At 43.2% G+C, this 27,425-nt stretch overlaps 1 protein-coding gene across 9 annotated transcripts in view; it reads right to left on the bottom strand.

Annotated features, from left to right (window-relative positions):
- The window catches only part of IL13RA2 (interleukin 13 receptor subunit alpha 2), a 32,931-nt gene that overhangs the window by 2,802 nt on the left and 2,704 nt on the right, over window positions 1–27,425 (bottom strand). For 5 of the 9 annotated variants that reach the window (XM_071758048.1, XM_071758050.1, XM_071758049.1 and 2 more), the window contains exons 2-10: window positions 24,792–24,857; window positions 12,364–12,522; window positions 8,698–8,849; window positions 7,085–7,238; window positions 6,516–6,636; window positions 4,400–4,584; window positions 3,158–3,315; window positions 2,168–2,312; window positions 1,451–1,553 (exon numbers count right to left, since the gene is read on the bottom strand). In XM_071758048.1, coding sequence (XP_071614149.1) covers window positions 1,451–1,553; window positions 2,168–2,312; window positions 3,158–3,315; window positions 4,400–4,584; window positions 6,516–6,636; window positions 7,085–7,238; window positions 8,698–8,849; window positions 12,364–12,442 — 1,097 coding nt within the window. In that variant the 5' untranslated portion in view covers window positions 12,443–12,522; window positions 24,792–24,857. Of the gene's footprint in view, window positions 1–219; window positions 545–1,450; window positions 1,554–2,167; window positions 2,313–3,157; window positions 3,316–4,399; window positions 4,585–6,515; window positions 6,637–7,084; window positions 7,239–8,697; window positions 8,850–12,363; window positions 12,523–15,478; window positions 15,625–24,041; window positions 24,160–24,791; window positions 24,858–27,425 lie in introns of those variants that run through there. The other 4 variants (XM_071758056.1, XM_071758052.1, XM_071758055.1 and 1 more) reach the window with 4 other exon arrangements.

Genomic DNA, 27,425 nt, shown 5'->3' on the forward strand with positions numbered 1-27,425 from the left:
AGGCATAGCAGTTACTGAAATAAATAGCTGAAGTAGTTCCCTGTCAGCATTTAGATACCATCAGCAGGCTGAGTATTTGAGGTGTAGGAGGGAAAGCAAGGTGGGGCACAGTGGCTGGATGGAGGTGTTTCTACCCAGCACTTTGTGTGAGGTGCTGCTTTTTAGTGTGTGTCCTGTTGACAGATTTCTAGACTCATTAAAAAATATAAAAAACAAACCCACAGAGCAATGTGTTATCTTTATTCATAGCAGTTTACACTGCCTCCTTTTTCTCCCTGGTCCTATTATCATTAACAGCTTGCTCCTGAGTCAGTTTAAAATTCCTTCAATGTTTTCCTGGACCCACTGAGGACATAAATTGCAGCAATGAGCCTTGCAGAGGGTAGCAGGGAAGAAAGATCCACATGGGCTATAGAAAGCTCATGGCTATTTGGCTCTCCTTGGGATGAGATTCTAAGAGCAATCCACCAAACGCAAGTGATACAGCTGCCATGGGCAGAGTTAGCATCCCACCAGTGCATGCAGTGGCTTTCCTGCTGGGGATCTGAAATGGGCACACATTGTTATCCCTGGCACCAAGAGACAGCTGGGGACATGGTACAACATCCCCATTGCACACTGCCACATCCCAGTGGCAATGCAAGGAAGCATTTCTTTCCATGGTTTTTCTTCCTCTACACTTTGTTTGAATTTCATGAACCAAAATATTTGAAAGGAGGATGCAAAACACTGCTAGAGTGTGTGTATCAGATTCCATGTATTCAGCTATCAAACAGGCCCTAGTTCATGTCTGAGGACAACAGGAAGGTATTGTCACAGCCACTTCTCCCTCATCAGCAGTGGCTTCTAAGGCAAATGAGAAAAGGTAGCCATTTGTTTAGGCTATATAGCCATAAGGAAAAGATAACATTTATCAGTATTAGGGGATCAGGTCTCTCTAAGTGGTCCTTCAGATATGAATAAAATATCCTCAGTACCAAAAATATGGATATGGGCAAATTCATTTACTGAGTCTGCTTTCCTTGCATTCTGTCATTGACATGAATGTAAATAAATTTCTCATCCCATTCTCACAAAGAGAATGATGCCTTAGACCATAAAAGTGGCACTTCTTTAACACAACTAGTACAGACCTCTGCTGCCTGAGTGGTTTAGGGCAAGGGAGTGCATTATTATTCTGTTGTGCATGCAGGTAATGGATGTGTTTAACAGAAGCCACTTGGGCTCATACAACCAGGATCTAGGTCTCTGATGTGAGTTTATGTGTTGTTGTGAGACGTTGCATATCAGAAATAGCCACACTTACAAGGTTGCTTCCTGAAAAAAACCTGTTGTTTAGTGCCCAGTCTTAGTTTGACTTTTAGTATTTAATACGTTGCTTCATTTGTAATGGTTTTCTGAGATACCCACGTAAAAGCACATTGCATGGACAGGCTCCATTAGTACTTACCTTTTCTTGCACTGGCCAATCAACAGAAATATTATGAGGCTACTTGACAAACTCATGACGACTGAAATGAGGATAAGTAGCTGCTTGTTCTCTTTTCTGGGCACTGTGAAGATAAATAAACAAGAAAATGCTAGCTTCCAGAACAGGTCATGTTCTCTCTTACAAAAGGCTCAGATACAAACTCAGGTTTGTTAGCCTACATGTATTTATTTCTTTATTACAGATACATGCCAGGCATATGTTACTCTTTAGGTTACACTCTCTCTCAGGGTAACATCCTGCATCTACATACAGCCCCTGCTATGAGCCTCTTCCACCCCTTCTGCATCTTGCAGCAGAATCAGTGCACAAGGGGACCTGTAAGCCTGTGGGGTGCAAAGGAGCTGATCTGCACTGCAGGACATCCAGGAGGATACCAGAGAGACTCCAAGTACCTCATGCCCCCTCTCTTGCAAAGCAGTGATTCCTTCATCACAGCTATCCCTGTGCAGCTAGGAAAGGTGCTGGTGCAGAGGCATTAATATTTTGGGCCTTGCCTGCTAAATGTACTGAAGATACAAAACTGTAGAATAGCTGTCCTGGAGTAAGCTGAGGGTATAACTAACCCAGCATCCCTCCTCCAGTGCTAGACAGCTGCAGGTGCAGCCATCAGCACCTGGTCCCAAACAGGCTTTATAAAGCATGGACAAGAAACACTGGCTACTTTGGGCTCCATACCAGAGAAACATTCCTGTGTCCATTCACTCCAAAAGCCCTGGTCAGCACAGAAAATATTTGTTCTCCCTCTGACACGAGCACATGAGATGCGACTGTGATTTGCTCTGGGAATTGTTAAAGTGGTCTCCAGTTGAGTTGGCACAGACTGAGAAACAAAACAGAGAGAACAAACATCAAGGAATTATGTGTCCCACCCCCAGGTAGTTCTATGGCCTGGTATTTCTGAACATATTCTCCAGGCTCCTACAAACCCTTGGAATATGTCTTGGCAGTTTCAAATGGTTTCCTAATATTCTTGGACCTGCTAGTTCAAATGAGATGATTATGGGAATGAATTTACTGAAAATATTCTGGGTGAATGCCATCATGTATGTTGCCATTTATGCCTGTTAATTTATGTAATCTTTCATTAATTAGCTAAGAATACTTGTGTAGAATATGGCAATTAAAGAAAATATGTCCTTCAGGTATCCCTCATGCTTAATTAGTACCTGTCATTTTTGCTATCAAAATTTTACCTATATAATGCACAAGAAAAAAGCACTACACATAAAAGACATATCATGTCCCAGATGCTTCTTTAGAGATACCGGAATTATAGTTCCATTGGACCAAGTTGTGCAACCATCTTCAGGAAAGCAAATTACAACAACCTTTAATTTCTGTAATAACAGTTTTCTGAGATAGGAGGCCTGAGGAAGCAATCACTCAGAGTCATGCTGCTCTCTCTTGTTGCTAACGCAAATCCTGTGGCTGCAGGTCAGGGTGTTAAGTAGGAACATGTGGAATGGAGCAGCTTGACATCATTTCCAGCAGCAGCACCAGCAAATGTCTCTGCTCAGTCTGAGAACAGGGCACGTAACACACTGTCTGCAATTTGGTGAGAACCCCACTTTTCTTGTGTGCCTGCCTGCTGCCCACCCTCAGACAGGGCTCCCCCTCCCCTCCCCACCCTGCAGCACCCATAAATCACCCATACATCACCCCTACCACCCAGGCAGCTTTGGTCTCCCCCTGATCTTCTGCCAGCTGAACCTCATACTCCAGGCACTGGGGAGGTGTTTTGCCACCCGGTGGGCTCCAAGCCACCTGTAGCTCCTCTGCTGCAGACATGGAAACCACCAAGTGCTTTGGGGGAAAGGGCTTTGCTGGCAGGGGAAACAAAAAAGAGAGAAGTTCAATCAAAGGGGTACAATCAAACAGCTCCTGATTGGAAAGGCTGGAGTTAATAACTGCCAACCTCTGCTGCTTTTCTTCCCTGATGGGATTTCTGGGCTCCCATTGCTGTCAGCCTCAGTGCTACAGGATGACACTGAGGCTGGAGCATGGGTTATTTATTTTAACTTGACACATGGGCTGGGCTAGGTCCTTGCTTTGAGCTTCAGGGCTGGAGTTTTGAAACTCTGGGCTGTGAGCCTTGTGCTCAGCACATTCCCCTCACAGCGTGGCCCTCCCTGTGCTGCAAGGACAGCTCTGGCCTCTGCAGGGTGGCAGTGTGGCATCCTCTGAATCCCAGGGGAGGCTCTGGTTTATGTCAGATGCCCAAAGCCACAAATGAAACATATGGCAGCAATAATTGAAAACAGAAATCCAGCTTATTAGCCCAGTGGCTTAACTGGAGGAGTAGCTATTTATCCCCCTGACATTTACAGGGGATTAAATGCATCAGCATGGTAAGTGCCCATAATAAAGAGTCAGTACATGTACAGGGTTATACATGATGCTGTGTTTTCCTCTCCCTGACTCTGATGGGTTTTTCTCAGGCAGACCCCATCATGCCTTTCACTCCATTCTCCCCATCCCTTATCTTTGTTAGAACAGCAAAGCCCAAAGATCTCTCCTGTGCTTGCAGATCAGAGCTGCCATTTCAATTCTAGGAGGAGTAAATGAAACAACCTCTGTGGTGGTGCTGCTAGGGCCAAAAAAAATACAGCTGCTTTGCCATTTGCCCATCAGATCGTTATGTCCCAAGTTGTCCAGCTGCCAAGAGTAGCACTTGGAGGCACCAACTGACCTTCCAAGGTGCTGCTCACCTGCAAACACAGCTGGGAACTAAGCCCTGTGTGGTACACAGCACAGCCCATTCACCAGAGGGAAATCCACCCAGACACATTACAGCCACCCATCTACAAGAGCAGACATTTGTTTGAGCCCCTTGTGCAAAACATGAGCTTTGGGTGCATGGTGGCCATGTGGGTCTGCAGAGCCCCCCTGCTTTCCTGGCATTGTTACCTAGGTTGTGAAGGTGAAGGGTGATGTACAGTGGCTGTACCAGAATGGTTGCTGCTGAACCATTGACACAAATGCTCAGATCCCTGTATTCTGCCTGGCTCAGATTCTGCAACATGCAGCCAATGTTTATACCATGATCCTGGATATAATGATCACACTGTGCTGCGTGGTCCAGCCCCTCATACCTAGAAAAGTGTTAGGAAAACAGAAAGAAAAAAATAGTTAAAACAATTGTAGTTGCTACTTGGGTAAGACCCTTTTTTTAATATTTGTTTAAAAAAATTAAGTTTTGAGTATTGCCTGTATCCCACCCACCATTTGCCTTTCACAAGGGATCCAAAGCACAATGTTATGCATCAATCACCCAGATTCCTGCCGTGGTTAAAGTGTGGGGTGGAGAAAGAAACAAATCACCATGCACAGATGGCTTCCCAGGTTGGTTTACAGGCTGTGTCAGCATTTCCCCGAGCCCATTCTTAGGGCAGGCTCTAGTGGGCACGGTGATACTGATACTGGCAAATATCTTTTATTTATTTTACTGGGGAGCCATGGGGGGATGTTGACATTTGGACAGGGTGATCTTACAGATCTCTTCAAACTGTGACTATCCTGTGTGATTCTTGGAGCACAAGAGAATTCATGAGGTGCCACTGAGACAGAACCTAGTCCCTACTCACAGAGACACCCATACTCCCATGAGACATTTATAGAATCAGCAACCCATTTGGGAGTTGCAGAAAAGTCCTCTCTCAAGCCAAAATACAGCAGTTTGCGGCAGGTGACATGTGCCACAAATGCAACGTGTGTTAATGATGTGGCTGATTGCAGGTAGGTCCCACTCATTAAATGGGCATGTAATGAATGCCAGGGATGCAAGCAAAGAAGAAGTTTGCTGGTTATTGGCTAATGTGCAGCCACAGCCCTGTCCTCTCAGACCCTCTGCTGTCTTTGGGGACCAATCCTCAAAGCTTGGCTGTCAACTCCATTCTGGGAATGCTTTTTTAAGACTCCTGCTGAGCTACTGCCCTTAAGGCAGGGCTGAATCCAGCCTCTCTACTCTATACCTAATGAAAATATCCCTGCATGGCACATGATATTTTGGGGGAAAAACTTTATGTTGTGCTATAAAAAGGAACTCACAGGGATCAGAGGTTGCTGTGACTCTGTTCCCACTCACTCTCGTTATACAATGGGACCCAGATGCAAATGTCTGGTTTTGTTATGGACAGTTAAATAAGGGTGAGCTTGTTCTGGGTTTTTTTTTTTTGTGGGCTTTTTTTTAGAAACAACTCATTAATTTCCATTGTTTCCTTCAAGCAGAACTCTGTAGTTAGCAAAATGGTTTAAATAAATGTTTTTGCTTTGAAGAAAATTTCCAAGAGCTGCATGTAGCTTATGCAGCTACAAAACAGCTATGGTTTTCTACATGTAGCCCAAAGGCATGAAACCCAATGGTTTCCTAACTAGTCATCCTTACCACAGCATCACAGGAATTGAGGCACAAATGCATCATTTACTTTGTAAAAAAAAAAAAAGTAAATCTAGCTTTGTTTTTCTTGCAGAACAGCATCATTTGGCAGCAGTTTAAAAGGAACTGAGAAACATACATTGCTACCTTTTGGCAATATATTTGCTTGTATAAGACATGCTAAGGCTACGAAAAGATATTTGAAGAGTAAAACTGTTAGTTGACAAAATTCCCTGCTCTTTATGCACAGTTCACTGAATTTCATAACCTCCTTCTGAATCCCATCCTATATGCATTGTGATCAAGGGAAAATGTGTGGCTAGAATGATCCAGGTTCATTGAGCAAAGGGAAAGCACAGGCTTTGTGATGGAAAACATGCAGAAAGCACCCCATGGAGGGGAATAAAAGGTTAAGGAGGAAGGGAGAAGGCATTCCTCAGCACAAGCCTGGTTTTAAGGAAGGAATAAGGGATTTGGTATTTCCTTGCCAGAAGTCACCATGTCGCTTGGAGAATTATTTCTGCTCATTCTGTGTGGATCATGTAATAGCATTGCCAGACATAAAACAATATTTACTGTGGCATTTTAGTACCCTGAGAGACTCACTTGTTTGCTGCCTGGATATTTTTCTATTTTTCTGGTACATACCAATAGTACAGTCCATAATGTACATCATGAGGAGCAAGGACCCCTGGCTGCCAAGTACACTTGAGGTGTTCCCAGTTGTGATAGATGCAGTTGAAATTCTGAACCTCTGATTCTACTTTTCCTGTAAAAATGAGAAAGGAATAACCACTATTTAGCAACTTACCAGTCACGCCCAGCAGAAATATCATTTTACGTCTTTGAACAATCGTGTGCTACAGTTGAGAGCCAAAAAGGAAAAGGCCAGCCACTATGATTAGATAGTTTTGCTGCCAAGTGCTGTTTCCTATAAAAGCCGTTTCACTAAACTTAGAGCACAAAGATGCAGAACCAATCCTTCAGTCATCAGTGGAGTTCATGCAGGGCAACCCAGCAGAGACCAGGTATGGACAGAGAGAAATGAGCCTCAAGTATTCAACCACTATCAGTGGAAGCAGAGATACTCTGGTGTCTTATAACTCAACAGACTTGCAATGGCTTCTCTACCCAGTAAATCTCAGGCCAGCAGTGGTTCATGCAACAGACTCATGCAAAGTGCAAAACTGCACCGGGGACCAAAGGCTGCTCCTAACCTTGCAATGGGATCTGAAAGGTGGCATAAATCCAGTCACTTTGCACCTCCACATTGCTGGTACACCTTCCTTCAAGCAGTGTCTGTACCTTTACTTCAGCAGTCCTGCTGAGGTCAAATCCAGCTCTGAATTTTAGCTTCTTCGTAAAAATAACCTGGTTGAAAGACAGACTTTATAAGCACCCCTTTTGTCACTAAGTGGGTTGCAGAATGAGCTACTATTGCTTCTGTTCTAGCTGTGAGTAGGCTCATTGGTGTGCTTTAATGTTTCTTTACATTTCTGCCATGCTTCTCCTGCTCAGTGCTTCTCCAGCACTCTTGTACCATGTGTTCTGCCCAGCCCTGCTGGCTTTGTGCCCCACAGGACAAAAGCAATGACAAGACAGAGCTCTCAGACTGCAGCTCAAGGGATCCCCATCAGCCAAGAGCACCAGGGAGGGTCTGACAAGGATACTGCCATAAATCAAAACATAAGGCAGTTGTTCATAAGATGAGATTATCAGAAGGAATTAAAAGTTGTGCAAGTGGTGGTTACCATAGGAAGTACAATCACAGTCTGCAAAGATGGAGAAGCAGCCGGGCAGCATAGTGTGTGCTCACCACTGCATGGCTCTGGGCATTGCCTTTTGTGAGACTTTTTGAGCATCCCCCATGAAGGTTTTTCCTTTCTGTGTGGTGGCTGAGCACAACCTGACAGCCTGAGCTTTGCTGCCAGGGGCAGGTGATGGAGGTGACCACACCATGCAGGACATAGAGAAACCATCCACAGCAGGATGTTGGGGCCCACTACTAACCCAATGTGACTGCTCCTTCTCTCTCTTCCTCGTCTCATGAGGTTAAATTAAGGCTTTCTAGAACTCCTGCTTTAGGATAATGCAATAAAACCTCCCTTTCTTTCAGAGCACTAATCTGTATTTTAGGTTGTTGGGGGACATCCTCAGTGTTTTTGTCAGGTGTTCCTCAGTGTGTTGTGCTAACCAGACTACTACCAGGTTTCTGCTCTCCCTACTGCATTTATCTTCCCAACCCTGCAGCATCTTTGATTTCCCAAGCACTCCCAAAATATATTCCCACAATATTTTGTGCATTGTGCCTGTCTGCTATTGCCCTGCTACACATCAGTGAGAGAAGACTGATAATTTTATCACAGAGTTGAGTCAGAGTCAGCCATGTCTGAAAGTCAGAAGTAAATGATACTTCTGGATAAAGGGAATGTTAGAGCAGCAGGACAAATGATGGAATTTAATTATTTGTTAATTTGCTGCTTTCCATCGCTAAGGATCTGTTGACAGAGTTTCAGATCAAGCCCTGTAAAGACTCTAAAAAGTGTAATGCCTCTTGCAACAAGGAATGGGACTAGATATTACTGAATTGCTTTTCTCAGCAAACAGCACACCCTGTGACAGAAACAGCCCCTTCCCTGACAGCTGTTGCTGCTGTTACTTTTCAGAATGTATTCCTCTATGGCAAAAGGTTCTCACCACTGGAACAGTCTGCATTTCATGGACCTACTTTGGTACCACTGATCCTTAAAATACCAACATAAACATGTGCTGGAGCTAAAGGCATAACGATAACCAGGATTTAAGAGGATTAAAGTTTGCTTTGTCTTACCTTCCAATCTCTGTCACCAGTGTTGCAGTATTCAAGCTTGTATTTCACTGTGCATTCACTGGAAGTTTGTACATTGGGTGGAGGCTTCCACTCTATATCAAGAGAACCTAAAAGTCCAGGGTCAGTGATCTGAAGGTCTTGTGGGGGAGCAACTAAATTAAAAACAAAGGAGGGGACAAAACAGAGAGCCAGGGTAAAGAAAACAAACAAAGAAAAAAGTCATGAAATTTGATGAGATGACAAATGATGCTGGTGGGTGAGGGGGGCAGCACTGCTGGTTGGGGTTCAGCCCTGGCTATTTAATAGCCTGTTCTTAGTGAACATGCACAAGCTCTACTCCTGCTTACCCCCAAAACCATTTTTTGTTGGTGCTCAGAGAAAACACTCAAGGACCATTGAAATGGCACAAAAAAACCCACAACTTTGACTCTCTTTTTCAAGATATTTTAAGCAAACTACTGTCCTGGTATAACCTTTCAAAGTCCTATAGCTGCTTTTGATTTGTTACATTTACTGACTGTCAGGACAAATATTTTTGCAAGCATTGTGTTTAGCGCTTGCACCACTATAGGATGACAGATCACAGCATGATCTCAGGGAAATTTGTATTCCTTAACCATAATAGACACAAATCACCCCTACTGCTTTAAATATTCCCTTCAAGTACATTAAAGATTAATGAAAAATCAAGACAAAAAAAGAACCAGAAAAACAGAGAGATAAAATCCTTCTTATTGTGGACATCTATTAGCTATGCAGAAATGTGATTTTATATTCAATCTGGTTTTTATGAAGCTATTGTAAGGTGCTGCCATATGTTAATAAATCAGCATATATTAGGGATGAATTCTGTACTAAGACATTCTACCTAAAAACCCAGCTCTGTATGAAGCTGTCATTCACATGGCAAAAGCTGTTTGGATATTCAGTCTCATTAGTTCAAACGAAGTCAATGTTTGTGACATCTAAGGTCATTTTTTTCCCCTGCAGGAGGTGAGGTTATGCATTTGGTTTTCTAGAGAATCACTGCTTGAGACATTTTTTTCACAGTGATTTGGAGCCCATCTCCTGGCAGTGTCAGTCCAGCACTCTCTGCTTGAGTCTGGTCTCCAGGTCACTGGCTTCTCTGCCAACTTTTTCATGTCTTCATCAGTATTTACACCACTTCTTTCCTTTTATTTTTTAAATAAATCTGTTGTGAAAGCAGACCCTGAGAATATCTTTCATTGAAAGATGCTGATAAAATCAAACTTTAATGCTCTCCTTGGAAAGTTTTCAGAGAACATCGTTGGAGGATTTATTTCTTCTAAGGAAGAATGAAACACACCACAGGGAGCAGTCGTAAGATCCCACTTTTCCCAGCATGTAAAGCTCCATGGGAGGTTTTTTCTTACATTAGATGGCAAAGTGGGATATCATGACAACGTATTTAAGGGGAATAATGGACAATAATAATTTTTAGACAAATTAGACTTAGTGTGGTTTTCTGTGTAACAATGAAAACATTTTCCCACCAGTTCTGAGTCCCTTGACTGCAGCCTGGGTTCAGAGGGTGGTATTGGGCTTGCTTCAGCTTCTGGGGCAATGGGGCATGGCCCTGCACATGCAATATCTTGTATTCATTAGGTTCATGTTCCCACAGGAGATGAGGAGATGATATTGCTATGCTACAACAGGCAGAGATTTCTCAGCACAGAACTGGAGAGCGAGCATCAGTGCCTCTGCAGAGTGTTCAGGTTGGGCTCTTGGTGAGCATCAGGGGTGGAAGAAATGGTTGAGGGCACCTCACCCACCTTTTGAGTCTTTGCAAACATACAAGGCTCCAGGAAAGCGAGAAGCAACTTGGGGCACAGCAGGTCTGTGGGAACAGTGCTCAAAAAGCTGTGGCTGCTAAAAGATTTGTCTAGAATGGCCATTTATAGCCACACTGAGGAGAGAGGAGGGAGAAGGCCAAGGAATGTTACTCACACCAGCCAGCCCAGGCTGAGAGCTCACCAGGGCCACCACAAGGTAGGGTTTCCATATGGCTGTCACCCCATGTCCCAGAGGCAAACTCTGCTGCTGTGGCTGGGGTGTGTAATTTCTGTAACAGACTGGCCAAGGAGATCTGCCAGAAGGGCTGTGAGCTGAGCATTCCTGGACTCAGGAAAGTCCTCTTGGGTGGAGAAATACTGAGCCTTGAAGCTATGTAAACAATGATGCAAAAAGCTACTGGTCATGACCCTGGTGATAAGCTATCACTAGGTCTGTCAAAAACAGAATTTCTGACTGGAAAAAATAATTCCAAGGTTTGTTTCCTTCCTAAGCTTGAAAAAACCAGTAGTATTTTTTCAAAATCATTGCAATTGTAAACAGCAATTCTTTCAAAATAATTTTTTTACTGGATTTCAGAAGGAATAGAAAAGCTGCTTTTTTGGATACAGCTTCAGTTCTGGCATTTGCTTTTTAAGTGCCAGCACTGCCTCGTGCAATTTCTCATGTTCACGATATTACATGATGAACCATTCTTACTCACATCACTCATGTAGAACACAGGGCTAGAAATACTCTGTTTCATTACCCAGTCTTGAAGAAAAGCTGATACTTAATGTTTCTTGGAAAGATTAAAAAAAAAAAAAAAAAAAAAAAAAAAAGAAAACAACAACAACAAAAAAAGAAATCACACACACAAACAAATAAACGACAACAACAAAAAAACCCCACAACAGCTTCTTTACATGATTTGCATGGCAGTGAGTCAGGTGGTGATGTGTTCCCCAGATGGCTACAGTCATGCACATGGACTCCAGCATCCCAGCTGTGATGATGAACCACGGGATCATCCCAGTGCCTCCCACAGCCTCACTCCACCCCATGTGGTCCCATAGGACATTTTGCAGTTTCCTGCAAAATTTTGCAAAATTTTTTCCTGCCCACTTTGCTAGTGGAAGAGTGGTAGCCTGCCTGGTGCCCCCCATACCTTCAGTGTCAGCATTGCCCTGTGCTGGTCAGAGAGGTGCAGGGGATTTGCACCTTTTGAGAAGCCCATTTTGAAGGCAATGCTGCTTTGCTCAGCCTGGCCCTGGGCAGGTTGCTTGGCAGCTTTCCATGCATTGCTGGCTGGCAGCACAGGGAGCCTCCCAGGCCAAGCTCACATCCCCACCGTGCTCTGGCTGCAGCAGGGAGGCTCAGACCAGCTCCCTGCCTCTCTGAAGAAGGAAAGCTTTTGGCTGCAAAGCCCCAAAGGCCAAAAGTATCTCATACAGCAATGAGATGCTCAAGGGTTTGAAGCAAAGGGTCCTTGAAGAGCTGTTGCCGTGGATGACAGCTTGCAGAGCAGTTTTGTTTTGGTTTTATTTTTTTAGAAGAAAGTATTATTCTCCAATTATGAATAAGCTTTGTCTTTCTTACACCTAGGACAGTCTGTCCGGCTGCAATGATACTCAAGAGAATTTATACCAAGTGGTATTTATGTTTGATAATGTGTTGGCTGAGCATGAAAAGCTCCTTGTGAAGTTACTCAGAGAAAAGCACAGTACCTTTACACTACACACACAGTATATTCACACTTATAAATCAGCCACTTGCTGTAACACTCACACACAAGAAAAGCTTCAGTTAAATGACTCACACCATAAAGGGCCTGAGCTTCAGTGAAGCAGCACCAAATAGCATGCTGGGCGTTACCTGTGTCGTGGCAGGAGAAGGAGCCCACCCAAGCCCACAGGAGCAACGTGGAGAGACTGGAAAACTGCAGGAGAGCCATTCAGAGGGAAGACATCCACAGTTCCCACGGGGAGGTGTATGGCATCAGAGGAGCAGTCCTGTGGCACTGGTGCAAGGAGGCTGGAGAAATAAAGCAGAGTTGAGAGGCTTCAGTGCACTGGTGGAGCCCTGGCATTCCCTCTGCTGGGTGAACACTGACAACAAGTTCCTTTTTACTCATTTTCCAGGTCTGATTAATCATTTCCCAGAGGGCTTTTATTTGTAATTTTTGGTGATGGCAACACATGGATGACTTTGGCTTCGTTTGAAATAGTTTCTGACTATCTAAGCACATTCCCCAAATGTCAGGCTGCACATCAGTCACCAAGCTGTTTGCAGAACATCTTCTGTGGAAATGGTGATGCAGCAGGGTGACAGACACATCTGCTGTAGGAAGTGCCTCAGATTGGTGACCTTTTCATTAAAAACAAACCAAAGCAAAACAAAGCAAAGAACAGAATTCCTGAGCCTTGTCTTATACAACAAGCAAACATTTTTTATGCAACTGTCACCAGTGCTTTTGGCTTTCCTGTTTCAGGGCTCGGTCATTAAAAAGAAAATAAAAAATCAGATAGAATTTCCTTTCTAATTCACCCTCCACAAAAAACAAAAAAAAGAAACTGTAAGAATGCTTGCGACAAGTCTTAGTTGCCATGATAATTTTTGAAGGGGACAAATTTCTTTTCCTGTCCAGGTCTGCTGGAGGGAAAGTGGGGACTGAGACAGAGATAGGGGCAGAGTTTCCATGGAGTGATTTCTCTTTCCTTTGGTTTTCATGCTGAATTGCTGCCTACAGATGCACCAATCCTGCCTGCTTCCTTATGCCAGAAGCACCTGGATTACAGGTAATCAGTAATTTTTACATACAGATACAGATATAGCTATAGATTATGTAGAGATAGGGAGACAGAGATGTGTCACATAGATTAGATATAGTTACAGATATCAACCTTTTTGAAAGCTTGAGGCCACTGTTTGAGTTCTGCTGTGTGAGAACATTGCCATGCCTACAAGAACACACAATGCATCCCTGAGCTCCTTTCAGATTACAAACTCACTTTGCCTTTGTGGGGTTTTTTTTTGATTACGAACTCATTGTCCACGCAGCCTTGGCTATAAAAGGTGGATTCCCTGGTCATACCTTACTCCTTAGCTTACTCCTTGGTGCCCTTGGCTGTGGTACAACAAAAAAAACTTGGAGTCCTCTGAGTGATGGAGCTTTGAGTCAGACAGACTTGGGAAATCTGAGGCTTGGAGCCAAGGAAAAAACCCATAATTTGAAGAAGTAGCTCAGGGGAGCCAGAGGAGACCGTTTGTGCTGGGGGCAAGGGGTGGGTGGAACACTGAGAGTTTAAATTACCCAGAAATTCTAACTGGCAACATAGGGCAGCAATTAAAAATACACAACAAGCTTTTGACAGCTAATTTTCTATTTACATCAATATCAAAGCCCACCAAGGCCATCACATATATATAAGCAATACCAGGAATTTTTTTTTTTCACTCCAAAATGAGAATCTATGGAGATGTTCCAGTCAAAAAAAATGACCAGAACTACTTCTTAACATACTAAACATAATGTAAAACTTGTGTCAGTACAAACCTGGATATATGCATAAGTCTTTGCCCCAGTATGTTCTCATAATTAAGGCTGGAAACAGCTTTGGTGATAGTGACCATGACATGGTGGAGTTTAGTATTTTTCAAGGAAGAAGAAGTGCAATAAGTAGGATTACAGCCCTGGAATTCTTTAGGGCTAATTTTGTACTCTTTAAGAATCTACTTGCAGGAATCCCATGGGCTAAGAGTCTGGAAGGAACGGGAGCCCAAGAAAGTTGGTCAGTTTTTAAATACCACTTCCTTCAAACCCAAGATAGGTGCATTCCTTTGAGTAAAAACTTGGGTAGAGGTAATAAGACACCTGCATGGATCTACAAGAAGCTTCTGAAGAAAGTCACATGGAAGAAATAAATTCATAGTTCATGGAAGAAGGGACTGGTCACCTGGGAGAACTAGAGGGGCTTTTTCAGAGTATGTAGGAAGGCAACAAGAAAGGTCAAAGCCCTCTTAGAGATCAAACTAGCAGAGGAAGTAAAAGGAAACAAGAAGAGCTTGTTCAAATACATCAGTAGTAAAAGGAAAAGTAGGGGAAATGTGGGCTCACTGCTGAAGAGGACAGGAGCCCTGAAAACAGAGGATACAGAGAAGGCAGAGCTGCTGAATGCATCCAAGGACTGTGAGTGACTATTAGTGAAGGAAGCTTTTTCCATTTCCAGTATTGTTAATTTTAACATATTCACATAGTTTCACAAGGCAAGCAGAAAAAAAAAAAAAAACCAAAACCAAATGGCTAATGCAGAAATTTTTAAAACCAATAAAGTTTACCTGGACCTCTAAGTGCCATCTGCCTCTGGAGGGCTGAGCTTCTCAGCAGCCTCATGGTGGCTGTACTCAGAGCTTTGCACAAAGAGGCCCATCTTTTCTCTTCAGGGGTCAGATCCCACACTGCAATATTAAGGCACTCAGCACATGATCAGAAGCTTTACTAAGCTAGAACCAGAGAGGACACTGCTGGGATTTATGTGTTGATGCTGTGGCTGCACTTAAGTATGTTTGAAATGCTTAAGTGATTCATTCCAATTAAAACCAAGTGTCTTAATTAGTGCAGGCTGGCTCCTGGAGGATGCCCCAGCCCCTCACTGAAGCACACAGCTGTCCCCAGCACAGAGCTCAGGTCTGCAGAACCAGCCCCTGATTCACTCACTGCAATCCCTGCACTGAGCTTGTTGGCTCTGCTGACTCTGGAGCCGATCCAGCTGCTCTTGCATCTCCAGGCTCTGCAGGAAATACACAAAATTATTCATCCCCTCTTCTCTTCTGAGACAGGAAGATCAGCACAGCTGCTCAACATGACCCTTGTTGTATAGCCTTGCCTGTTACCATTTCTTTCATCCTTTCTTCCCTGCATCACCCTGTGAGCTCTCCCTTCCATCCAGCCTTAAGCACCCTTTGCAAGGAGTGGGTGCTTCAACCATACCTGTTTTGCCCCAGGCAAGATCTCTGGTACCAAATACACCTTGCTGCAGAAGCATCTCGTGATTCCTGTTGCTGGGGCTCAGTCAGTATCAGGGCTGAGGCATCTCCATGCTGCCTTCAGTGAGTCACTTGACTTATGAGCCAAGCAGCCACCTGGTTGCTGCAACTCCCCTCCAAACAGGACAATAAAAGATGTTTTGGAAAGTGGAGCTGTGGTGTGCATGCTCTGACAAGAAATGGACTGTGGCTGAGGCTGGATCTTCCCATGTCTAAATTTAGGGATGTTAAGAAACAGCTCAGAGATACTATGAACAGGATAAATAGCATCAGGAACCAGAGGAGCACTTCTTGTTAGGAAGAAAACTGCCCTCCAAGCACCTATACAACACTTACAACATTACTGATTGAATTGAGGCCTCAATGAATGTGTTATTGCTTCCCAGCTGGAGACTTCCCAGCTACCACTTATTCTCACTGTTTCACTGTGCCTGTGCCCTACACTAGGGCAGGGCATCTTTACACACCTGCTGTGGTGCCCCTGCAGACCTGGGAGAGGCACCAACACTTTTCCATCACATCATAGCTATTTGTTTCTGGCACCAATAAGATGCTGTGAAGGTAGGTGCCACTGGAAAGAGCATGACCATCCTTCACAGTTTTGAAGATTTTAAACTTTTGAAGGCAGTTGCAAGCAAAATTTTGCTATGCTAAGGATAAAAAGATAGAAAGTGATCCCATTACATCTGGTTATAGTAACTACCTCCCAAATACCAACTGCTATGTGCTGGGTGAGACCACAGTACTTGGACTTGAAGACTGGTTATTCCTGATGGATAGTAAGGGGAGCTCTGAAGTGGGGAATCAGAAAACCCAGGAGTCACCACTGTCCTGATCTGCACTGGCATTTGTTTGAGAAACACACACAGAAAGCCATGGGGGCCTTCCCTGTGGGTGGAGACAGCTGAGCAAGTGAACAGCCCCTTGAACTGCATCATTATCATCAAATCAATAAACAGCAGAAATAGGTAGAACAAACACTATTGCTCTGACTGTCCTGTGAATTCTGGGTCTGAGGGGGTGATGAGAGAGTTCTCCTTCACTGAAATTGCACTGTGCTGGCTGTCTCCTTCCTACTTGCTGCAAAGGATGGGGAAAAAGTCCCTTACAGCTGCTAAATGTATGGTCTTTCTTTCAGATTTAGGAAAGCTTAGGATTTAACATTCATGTGTTTTCGTTGTGTAAGCTGCTCAACCAGAAAAGGTCCCACTGGACAGATAATTTGAAACAGATGAGAAACATTTGTTTGAAGTATGAATGCCAGTTCCCAAGTGTTAAAAATGGGTCAGTTCTTGAGAAAATTCGGTTGGAAAAAGAATAGTTGGGTTTTGCCCTAGCTTCATGGTGCAGCCTGCAGTGCTGGAGCACCCGGGGAGGAGCAGCGCCTGCCTGTCCTGCCTCCTCCCACTCCCCTCCTGCCCAAAATAGCTCCCTTTGCAAACTACAGATGTTTTTCTTTTCCTCTCCTTGTGCCATTGTGATGCTCATGCTGTGTTCCTCCCCCTGTCAGTGTTGCTGCAGTCCCCACACCAGACTTAGAGGAGGAGCTCTGCAAGGAGGAGAGCAAACTGGGATGATCAGTGCCCTGTTTCAGCTGTGCTGAGATGAGGCACTGCCTGTGGGTCAGAGAGGGAGAGGATGCTCAGGGCAACTTCTGCAAAGGCCAAGTGCTCTGATTGTTTGCTTGTTCTGCTGTCTACAGGGGTCAGCAATGCCCTAGCAAGCTGTGGGAAACATGGGACAAATCCCTGCACATGCTGGACCAGCCTCATAGCCTTGATCTCAGAGCAAGGACAAGCAGGAGACTTGCATTTTACTGCAAATGGGGTTAAATTTCAAAAAACATCTACTTAAGGTAAGAAGAAGCTCTTGGAAGAAAGATTTAATAAAAATAAACTCTCTCTGGCTCACCAGAGCTGCTTGCAACTCCAAGGGTCCCCTCCCAACCCCCATGCACCAACCCATCCCCAAGCACCACAGCTGCCATGGCTGGGCTCAGCCATCTGCTGCTGCACCCTGTGCCCACCTTAGAGACTTAAGGTGCTGTCAGCAAGACACCTCTGGGCCCAGTTAAGGGAAAAACTGCAGGGATTTTTTCCTGTTTTTTTGGCTGCCTTCCCCCTTACAACTGGAAGCGCCACTGACTTGTTAATTTTGCTCTCAAATGAGGGGTTTTTTTGGATTCGTCAGCTGGGTGAAGTGACTCCTGGAGTCACTATATGTTCATAAGCATCTTGCAGGATTTTTCTCTTCCTCCAGGAGCCTGGCCAGGTCCCAGAGCCTCACAGGTGCTCTGCAGAGGAAAGATTATTAGCAGAGCTGAAGTCCAGGGAAGGCAAATTTGTAAAGGTGCCTCCAGGTTCAATAAATGATTTCAAAGAGCAGAGAAGCCCCTGGGCCAGGTCTTTGGCCTCTGACAAATATGCTGGGCAGGTGCATGCAGAAATTAAAAATCTGGTTTTGTTTGAGGAAATAAAAGAAGAGCAGCATTTTTGCTGAAGCATCTCACTGCAAATGCCAAAGCAGTTGGCAAAGATCGTTACAGGAGATAAGTCCAAAAAATGGGCCAAATCTTTTTTGTTAAAATATTTTTGATACATTCACCCCAGTTGTGCTAAATTGGTTCTGTCAAGCAATATGTTGCCATCCTATATTAAAATATTGGGATCTCATCGTTCAGAATGAAAGCTTTCAACTTTGCAATTCAGCTCAGTCTTTGGAAGTAGCATCCCATTTGGCAAAATGGAAACTAAAAGGCTCTAGCTATGAACAGACAGACCATTTGGTATCAAACAGGATGTTTCATTTGATCCAAAGGGATGGTTTTGAAATTGCCAATGCCATAAAAAATCAATGGCTTGTTAAAAGCCTATTAACTGCCTCATCTTTCAGGGCAGTCAGTCTCCTTTATACAAGTTGCCTTAAACAAGCTCTTTCCAAAGTGCCTGAAAATGTTCTGCAGTTCCAAACAGACCTGTGGCCTCCAGCAGAGTGGTTTGAACTGGACAGAAATGGGGATGTCACCACAAGAACACATGCTAGGAAGGTGAGCATGGGGCACAGTGGCAATGGAATGAGTGTTTCAAGAAAAATCCTTTTGTTGCATTAATAATATAAAGACAGCTTCCATGGGACTTCAGGAAATGATAAATGGCATTCAGACTTTCTAGCAATGACCAGTGCCAGTACTTACTCCTGTGGTAAGTTTTCCCTGCTCCAACAGCAGCTTCCAGGTTTTGACAAACAGGCTGCTCATTATGAATTACAAAACAACCTCCATTGCCTTCCTCCCATCAAACACATCAGTTCCCACAGGTGGATATGAAGCTTTCTTAGGAAAGACTGAAGTCTTTCCACCATGTGCCTGTGGACCCGGCTGAAAAACTGAGTTTAGCTGGAATGGCACAGGTTAAAGCCTGTGCTGATCTTTTTGCAATCCTGAAGCCAGCTCAAGCTGCAGTTACCTCAGGGAGCAGAGCAAGCTCCCAGCCTGGCTGCCAAAGTGCTGTTTAAAACCTGAGAGTGCAGAACTGTGCTAAGAGCCTGGTGCATTTCCATAAAAGCAAATTTATCATCAGTGACTTGACAGAGCACCCAGCCTTTCATAGATACTTCAGTGCTAAATGCTAGGGGTGAATAAATCTAACCCTGCCATCTCCTCAGGGCTCTCTTGCTCGTTTGGCTGAGCCATGCCAACCCAATCTCAGCCTTTTGCCTGTGACAATTGTCCAGGTCTCAGCCCCATCTATTCCAACCAGGATGCTGCTGGCAAGTGTTGCTCCAGCATCCCACTCCCCATCAGCCACTTGCCTGTTTTTTTCCCAGCAGCATTTGCCCCCAGAGGTATATTTGAGTTCTGTCTCTGGATTTTAATCTTCCTAATTTAACATGCCAGGTTTCACAGGACAGTGGTAATTACTTCCAGTCTTATTTTCAGGTTGCTCCTGAATTAAATAGACAAATAAAAAAGAGGTCTAGAGGGTTGTTATGAAAGCAGAAGCATTTCACATTGTGTGCTGTCACAGTAGCTGGGAAAACAAGCCTGGCAGTGGCACAGCACTGCTGATCAGCCCCAAGAGCACAGGAGGGGAAGGAGATGCAATGGGGGAAGCAGAATGCCCAACATGCAGAAGCCAGATACTTCTGCCAGCACCAGCACTGACAGCAAAAGGAGCCAGTGATCCAGCTCAGCTTTAAGGTCATCTTATAATAAAAAAAACCTCATGGTTTTTGCCTCTTTGCATCATTTCTTAAAAGTGAATAAACAAATTTCCCTCCACAAGGCTCTGAGCCCTTAGGAGAGGCAAAATCATTTCCCTTTCCTTCTCCTTTAACACCATCCAATGTCTTGTCCAGAAGAGTTTAGAGATGTTGGCAGAGGTCCTTATGGCATGATCACTGCACAGCATAACAAGTGTAAAGGACAGATATTCTGTACAGCTGAATGCCCTGACCTTGGATGCTGGGGGATCTGGCAATTCCTTCTCACTTCATTTTTGTCTTCCACCTTTGTCTCTAAGAAGGATGCTGCACTGCCACTGCCCTGGCCAGGGCAGGATCTGCCAGGCTGTGAAAAAACTTTACATTTTACCCTCTGTGAGGAATAATATAGCGTTTGCTCTGATAAATGTTATGGCCTACTTGCAAAATAAGGAAAACCAGGAAAGCCCATGTTTCTTAGTCCAAACAATACAATTCTCCCGCTGCATTCCTCATGCTTGAGCACTGTCACGTTCCACAAGAAACCCAAACTGGGATAGCATAATAGGAGATCAGTTACTGGTATTTGCTCCAGTTTCACTTTGCAGGCAGGGCTCAACTTGTTTGAAGACTGCTTGGGCCTGCTGCACGCAAAAACATTGGTTAACACCTAACATCTTATGTCTAATGCATGAGAAATACAGAAATCCTAAGGGTACATGTGCTTGTGGGTGTGTTGGATTAAGTCTGAAAATCAGCATGCAATTTCCTTTCCTTAATCCCTTTTCTGCCTTTCCCTGGTGAAAGGAGAGCTTTCAATAAGCTCTCTAGTTGAGGCTTCCCTACACCACAAAGAGTTGATGAGGTACATTTGAGTAATACTATAGAGATATACAACAAGGAAAAATATTTCAGCAGGCTTAAAGAAATACACTAATAAACCCTTCATCAACGTGTTAATCAATTGCCACTTAGAAGATGGGTTTCAACTGGCAGAGGAAGATTTAATGGAGTGAAGAAAAATACTGATTTTAATGAAAGGAACTCACTGGTTTGCCTGCTTTTGTCAAAGACATTCCTGAAACCTGTCAGTGCAACAAGATACACTCGCATAAAAATGAGTTACTCTCCTAAATCTCTCACAACTTGACTGAGCAGTGAGTTTACAAAACACTTTTAATCAGACTATAACTCTGAATCTTGAAGAACTGACTTCTGAAACACCTCCAAGTCTTGCACCAACTTTCTTTGCAGAAAGCCCCTGGGAGCATCCCATGGGGACTCTGATGCTTTCTCAGTGAACTCACACTTCCCAGTGGGTCCCTCAAGACAAGTCCCTTGGTCCGTGCCAAACCATTATATGATATGGCTCATTATAAGCCAAACTAGATATAAATAAACAGGGTTTGAAGAAAAACCATGTATTGCCAGGGACAGGGGAAGTAGGAAAGTTCTTCACAGTCAGTCACTGAAATGGTCATTCCCTCACTGCTCCAGGACTTTACCTTGAATTCCAGGGGTTGCAGGTAGCAATGGGCAGAGGTTGTCACTGTCACTACTGGGCCAAGAGCTGCTGCTTCAGCCTGGTGCCCACCCTGCCTGCCTTGCCTTGGGTGGAGAGGCAGCTGTGGAAAAGGGGAGAGGACTGGAGATCCTGGAATGATTCCGTGTGTGCTGGAAGGAAGAAGGGGGTGGGGGGATGGGACAGAAGGCAGCCCAGCACCACAGGGAGGTTGCTCCAGGGGAAGCAAGGATGCCACAGCTTCACAAGGGAAACTGCCTTGGCTTGTCTTATCTTCCACAGCCCACAACATGTGTCCTTCATTGGGTTCTTATTTTAAAGTCTGAGAATATCAAGCATAAAACAAATATTCCCATACTTTTATGTTTTCTGTGTATATCTGGAAGAGAAAACATCCATCAGAGGTCAGAAATTCTTCCCCACTGGGGAAGATTGCTCAACAGAACACAGATTAGCCACTGTTGTCTTCCTTTTTTTGGGGGGGAATGAAAAAATAAGGCAAGTAAATATGCTCCTCACCCTTAATCATTTTGGCAGACCAATTTCAAATGCCTTATATTATGTCTTTGGTTTGAAATTTGTTTCCAGCACTGTTTAAAAAATTCTGGCCTATGGTAGTGGGTGATTTTCATGGCATCACAACACATGAACTGTACATTCAACGTGTGAGTTTAACTAAACAGTATGATGTGGGGCAGGGCAAAAAAAATCTCTGAGTTCCTTCAGTCTATCAGCATCACAGCATGCCTAACAAATTAACCAGCAATAGAGATCCTTGCTTGTGAAGAGATATTCCACTCTCTGTTCTGCCATCTGACAGGAGCACGTATGTGTTCTCCATACATTTACATACATATGAAACATATAGGAACATGTGTGGTGAGTGGTGTTCCTCAAGGGTTGGTATTCAGGCCAGTGCTATTTAAATCTTTGTAGGCAACATGGACAGTGGAACTGAGTGCACCCTCAGCAAGTTTGCTGACACCACCAAACTGTGTGGTGAAATCAACACACTGGAGGGCAGGGCCATCCAAAAGGACCTTGACAGGCTCAGCAAGTGGGCTTGTGCAAAGTGCATGGAGTCCAACAAGGCCAAGTACAAGGTTCTGCACCTGGGTCAAGGCAATCCCATGCACAAATACAGGTTGGATTGAGGGCAGCTCTGAGAAGGATTTGGGGGTGATGGTAAACCAGAAGCTTAACATGAGCTGTCAGTGTGTGCTGGCAGCCAGAGAGCCAACACTGTCCTGGGCTGCATCAAAAGAAGCAGAGACAGTCAGTCAAGGGAGGAGATTCTCCCCCTCTATTCTGCTCTTGTGAGACCCCACCTGGAGAACTGTGTCCAGTTCTGGAGTCTCTCAACATGAGAAGGAGATGGAGCTCCTTGAACCTGCCCAGTGGAGAGCCACTAAAATGACCAGAGGGCTGGAGACAGGCTGAGCAAGTTGGGGTTCAGCTTGGAGGAGGCTCCAAGGTGACCTGATAGTGACTTTCCAATATCTAAAGGGGGCCTACAGGAAAGCTGGGGAAGAACTTTTTGCATGGGTAGGTAGCGAGAGAACAAGAGGAGATGGCTTAAAACTTGAAGAGGGGACATTTAGGTTAGACATTAGGAAAAAACTCTTACCTGTGAGGGTGTCCTGGAACAGGCTGCCCAAGGAAGTTGTGGCTACCTCCTCCATGGAAGTGTTCAAAGCCAGGTTGGATGGGGCCTTGAGCAACCTGATCTAGTGGAAGGTGCCCCTGCCCATGCAGGGATGCAGGGGGGTTAGAAGTAGATGATCTTTAAGGTCCCTTCCAACCCTAGCTATTCTATAGTTCTATGATATTTCTCAAAAAAAAAAAAAAAAAAAACCAAACCGAAAAAACCCACTGGATTTGGCACAACCCACTCTCCACAGCTGTGCCTGAGGCTCTGTCCTAGGTTCCCAATGAATCAGCAGGCAGGTCAGCACACTGCAGAACGTGCAGATCAGAGGATGCTCACAGCTGCAGTGCAAGCAGATCCTTGCCAGCCTGAGCAGAGCAGAGCCAAGGCTGGAAGAGACCTCTGGAGACTGTCTGGCCCAGCCTGCTGGGCACAGATTACTCAAAGCCACTAACAGTTGGGCAACTGGTTTAAAATTTAAGCAAGACATGGTTTAGTTTTCTACCAAGCCCTTGATTTTATTGAGGCAAGGGTTATAGAGGAGGCAGATATAGAGCTCACCTTGTTTGGGAAGCAGGTGAAGGGATGTCAAGAGTCTAATAGGTGAAATCTGATGGAGAAGTGAAACCCCTTTAGGTGGTCCTGGCCCCAGCCCAGATTTGTATTTTTAACTGCATGTCTGTTGTACTTACTTAGTTTTTCATGTTTTATAAACTTCAACTAAATGTGTTTTCTATTAAAAAAGTGATCAACAGCAGAACCTCTGTACTCCTGGGGATCAGAAGCAGTCATCAACTATTGAAACACCAGGGTTTCAGTGTCTGTAGGCAGAGCATGACCTGCGCTCAGAAGTGCTGGAAAGAAAATTCAAGTTGCAATATTGGCAAACAGATGTGGTACATCAGAAAGTTAAAAATACCTCCATGCTTTTACAGCTTTTGATGCTAAGAGTAACCTGTCAATTTGGACATTAATTTGTCAGGATTCTTAAAAAGACAACAATAAATGTAGGTTTAAAAAAATTCCTATTTAGGGAAATGAAACTAAACCTTCTGTGCATAAGGAATTCTTGGTTTTATGTAAATGTCAAACTGAGAAAAAAACAGATGGGGGAGAGGTTTCTTTCTCCACCTGTACCTGTGGGAACACAACTGCTGAGATGAGATCTGCTGTTTTATAGATGTCTTCTAAGCACATTACGGCAACTCCGAGTCTGTTTTTAATTAATACAGAATTTCATGCTGTTCATTGATATCTGAAAGGCCAATAATCAAAACAAATGAAATTAAATCCCAATTATGGCACATATAAAGCCTGAATCAGATACTTTTTCCTAAATATGTCTGTCATTTCAATTTATGAACGAAACAGAACTCTTATATTGGTAATGGAAGAACTTAGAACAAAACATTAGTGCAAGTTATTGAAAAGAGCACATGTAAAACAGAGCCAGCAAGCTAAGGCTGCTACTAAGCCAGCAGAAAAAGTGAAAAAATGGCAAGGGGTGCTTTGAAGATTCCAGCCACAAAGATAAGGTTCAGTGATGCCACATATAGGTAATGCTACAATAATGGATAAGCAGACAGAAGGGCAGGAACATTGAGTAACAAATGATGCTTGATGCACTGGGGTGGTCAAAAAATACTAATTCTATCTACTACCTCTTTTCTTCTGCAGTCCTTGGTTGGCAAGGACAAGGGAAAGGAAACTGACAATTTCCCTGCCATTTCACCAGAAACTATGCAATCATAATTTAAATAATATTCCCAGGAAACGAAAGTTTATGTTTCTTGAGCCAAAAAATGGTGAAATTATCACTGTTGCCAGAAATATCTGAATTTCATCATTGTGTAAATGCTCTATGGGAAAAGAACAGAACAAACTTACCATTTCAGTACAGAGTGAAACGTACAAACTGGATACATCCATCACCTACTGATTAATGGAGAAGAGCTGTAACACAAACATTATTTGTGACCAAATTTAATACTGCCTACCCATTTCTAAATTATATGAGTGAAAGTATTCAGAGATCATCCTCCTTTCCTTTGCTCAACTTTCTATGGTGCTGGAGTAAGTAAGAGTAAGTAAGTAAGAACTTAGTTTTCCTTATTCCTATGGATATAGTAATAGAAGTCTTTATCATGGACATTGCAAGAGAACCAGGTATATAAGCAGAGATCCTACAGGATCAGAAACACAGGATGTTCTCTGGTTTTGTTTGTTGTTTTTTGATTTTTCCCATCTCATTTATCATTTATCCAATGTATGACTATTGATCTAGAAATCTTACAGACACACTGTATTCATCTGTATATTTATATGAAAAAATGCATTAATTCTGTTAGTGAAATAATCATAATAAAGCCACTATGACAATACTTCAAAGATGTTTATTGAGTTGCTGAAAAATACAAGTATTTCAGTCAATTTGTAACATTTAAATGTCAGCTAAAAAAACCCCAAACCTATAGAGGTTCCACATACAGTCTAGTTGTTCCATGTTCCCATTATAACGAAAATTCAGATACAAAGTCAAACCTTTAACAAACACATGTGAATTTCAGACAAGCCAACATGTTCTAATTCTTCTTATATTGCCCTTACTAGCATCTATGATCTATTGTGCTGAGTAATGCATCATTCAGTTCTGAAGGCAATGTTAGAGCTGTGAAAACTACATAATTGTATTATAATCTATTCTTTGGCTCTACAATCAGAATATTATTAGTACGAATTATAAGAATCAATTTACATTATTAATAAGGCTTAACTAATTAAAACCACCAATAGGTTTAATCCGCTGACATCACTGTAACATTAAGCTTCAAATTTTTTGAAAAATAGTCTTGGAAGGGTTCTAAAAACCACTTGAGTGTAATTTGTAGCCACTCAGAGTAACTGATTAATGTGTTTGAACACAAAACCAGAAACAGAATTCTGTGGAACCATGTATGATGAGTTAATTTTTTCTCTCTCTCTTTTTTTCCACAAACTAAGAGCATCAGAACTATGCTGCTAGCCTGGGACACTGTAGTTACACCCATCACTGGTGTAAATATATCTTGATCAGAGGGGGAAGTTAAAAGGCTACTGTCATAACAATTAATCTTAACTAATGCAAACCAGAAGCTGAAGACAGCAAAATGTAAAACTGGACTGTAAGCAGGACCCTGAAGAGGCTGTAAAAGCAGACACAGAATGTGAACATATATTGCAGGTATCTGACAGACTGTGAAGACAGATAGAGATTTCAAGCTTGAACAGAAAAAAAAAAAAAAAAATGTTCTTTCAGTAGTTCTCCCCTGATTCAGGAAATAGAAGCTGAACAAACTCGGTGTGACATGTGAAAAAGTTGCTCCAGTGAGCAAGACCTATACAGACCCAAGAACTACTCCGGGGGACCCAATGGGTGAAGGAAGCACTGAAACAAAGATCTATCAAATGTAGTCAGTGCCATTAGTTCTCAAATCCTGCTGGAATCAATTACAGTATAAGACACCTTTACCAAGACAGGTGTTGTAAACATTTTGTTTAGAGCTAGAACCTGCCATTTACAAAACACCTCAGTGAAAAAACACTCAGTGAAAAAAGATAATATGGCTCTGAGCCATGTTATCCACAGCTAATAACCTCAATAGAAAAGAACATACTTGTTAGTGGCAGCCTGGCAACCTCAAGCGGGAAAAAAAAAAAAAAAAAGACACTCCAAATTTTCATGAATTTTGAATTTCTCTGAATGCACCTCATGTAGAAATCATAATTTTTTTTTTTCTCAAAATATTTCCATAATTCAACAGTGACCTTCCACATTAAGATGACCGCAGACAGGAATCTTGTAATTCCTGGAGTCCAGTCTGGAACAGAGCCCTTTGCACCTGGTATCATCCCCTTAGTAGACCCTAAGAGCCTTTTCTAGCTGGAAAGTGACCAACAGATTTAGAGACCATTTCAACCACAAATCCCTCATTGATAACTGCAAAAAAAGCCCAGCTGTTTAGATGCCTTTGTCAAGGGATGGTGTACACTTTCTCTGTAATGTTTTTTCTCAATTTCTGCTTCAGACTGCCAAATTGTGCTTCATCAGGAGACAAAGAACAGCTGGGTTTGTGCAGTTGCAGAATAAAATACCTCGTAGGTAAAAACATCTTTTGAAAGAGAGTATTTACTTTTAAGATTCAGATCTAACAATAAAATTTTCCGTATCTTTCAATAAACAGAAAGAAATTAAGGTAAAACCAATTTTGTCATTTAGAATTCATTTTAACCTCTTATTTGTATAACTTAACTTAAATACAGCTCCAAAACCTGGCAGTTCTGTTTCCCCAAAGCTGGACCTACCAATTAATGACTGCAAACCACACCAAAGGTGCTCTGTGCTATTGCCAGATCCAACCTAGGGAACAGAAGGGAAGCAGATTACCTCTGTCAGTAAGCTATTTCCTTACTGGATTAAGTTCATTATTAGCAAGATTCAAAAATCTATGTCTTTTGTTGTCAAATATTTATGCTATAAGACAC

Source organism: Heliangelus exortis, chromosome 14, assembly GCF_036169615.1.
Source record: "Heliangelus exortis chromosome 14, bHelExo1.hap1, whole genome shotgun sequence".
NCBI classification, from domain to species: Eukaryota; Metazoa; Chordata; class Aves; order Apodiformes; family Trochilidae; genus Heliangelus; species Heliangelus exortis.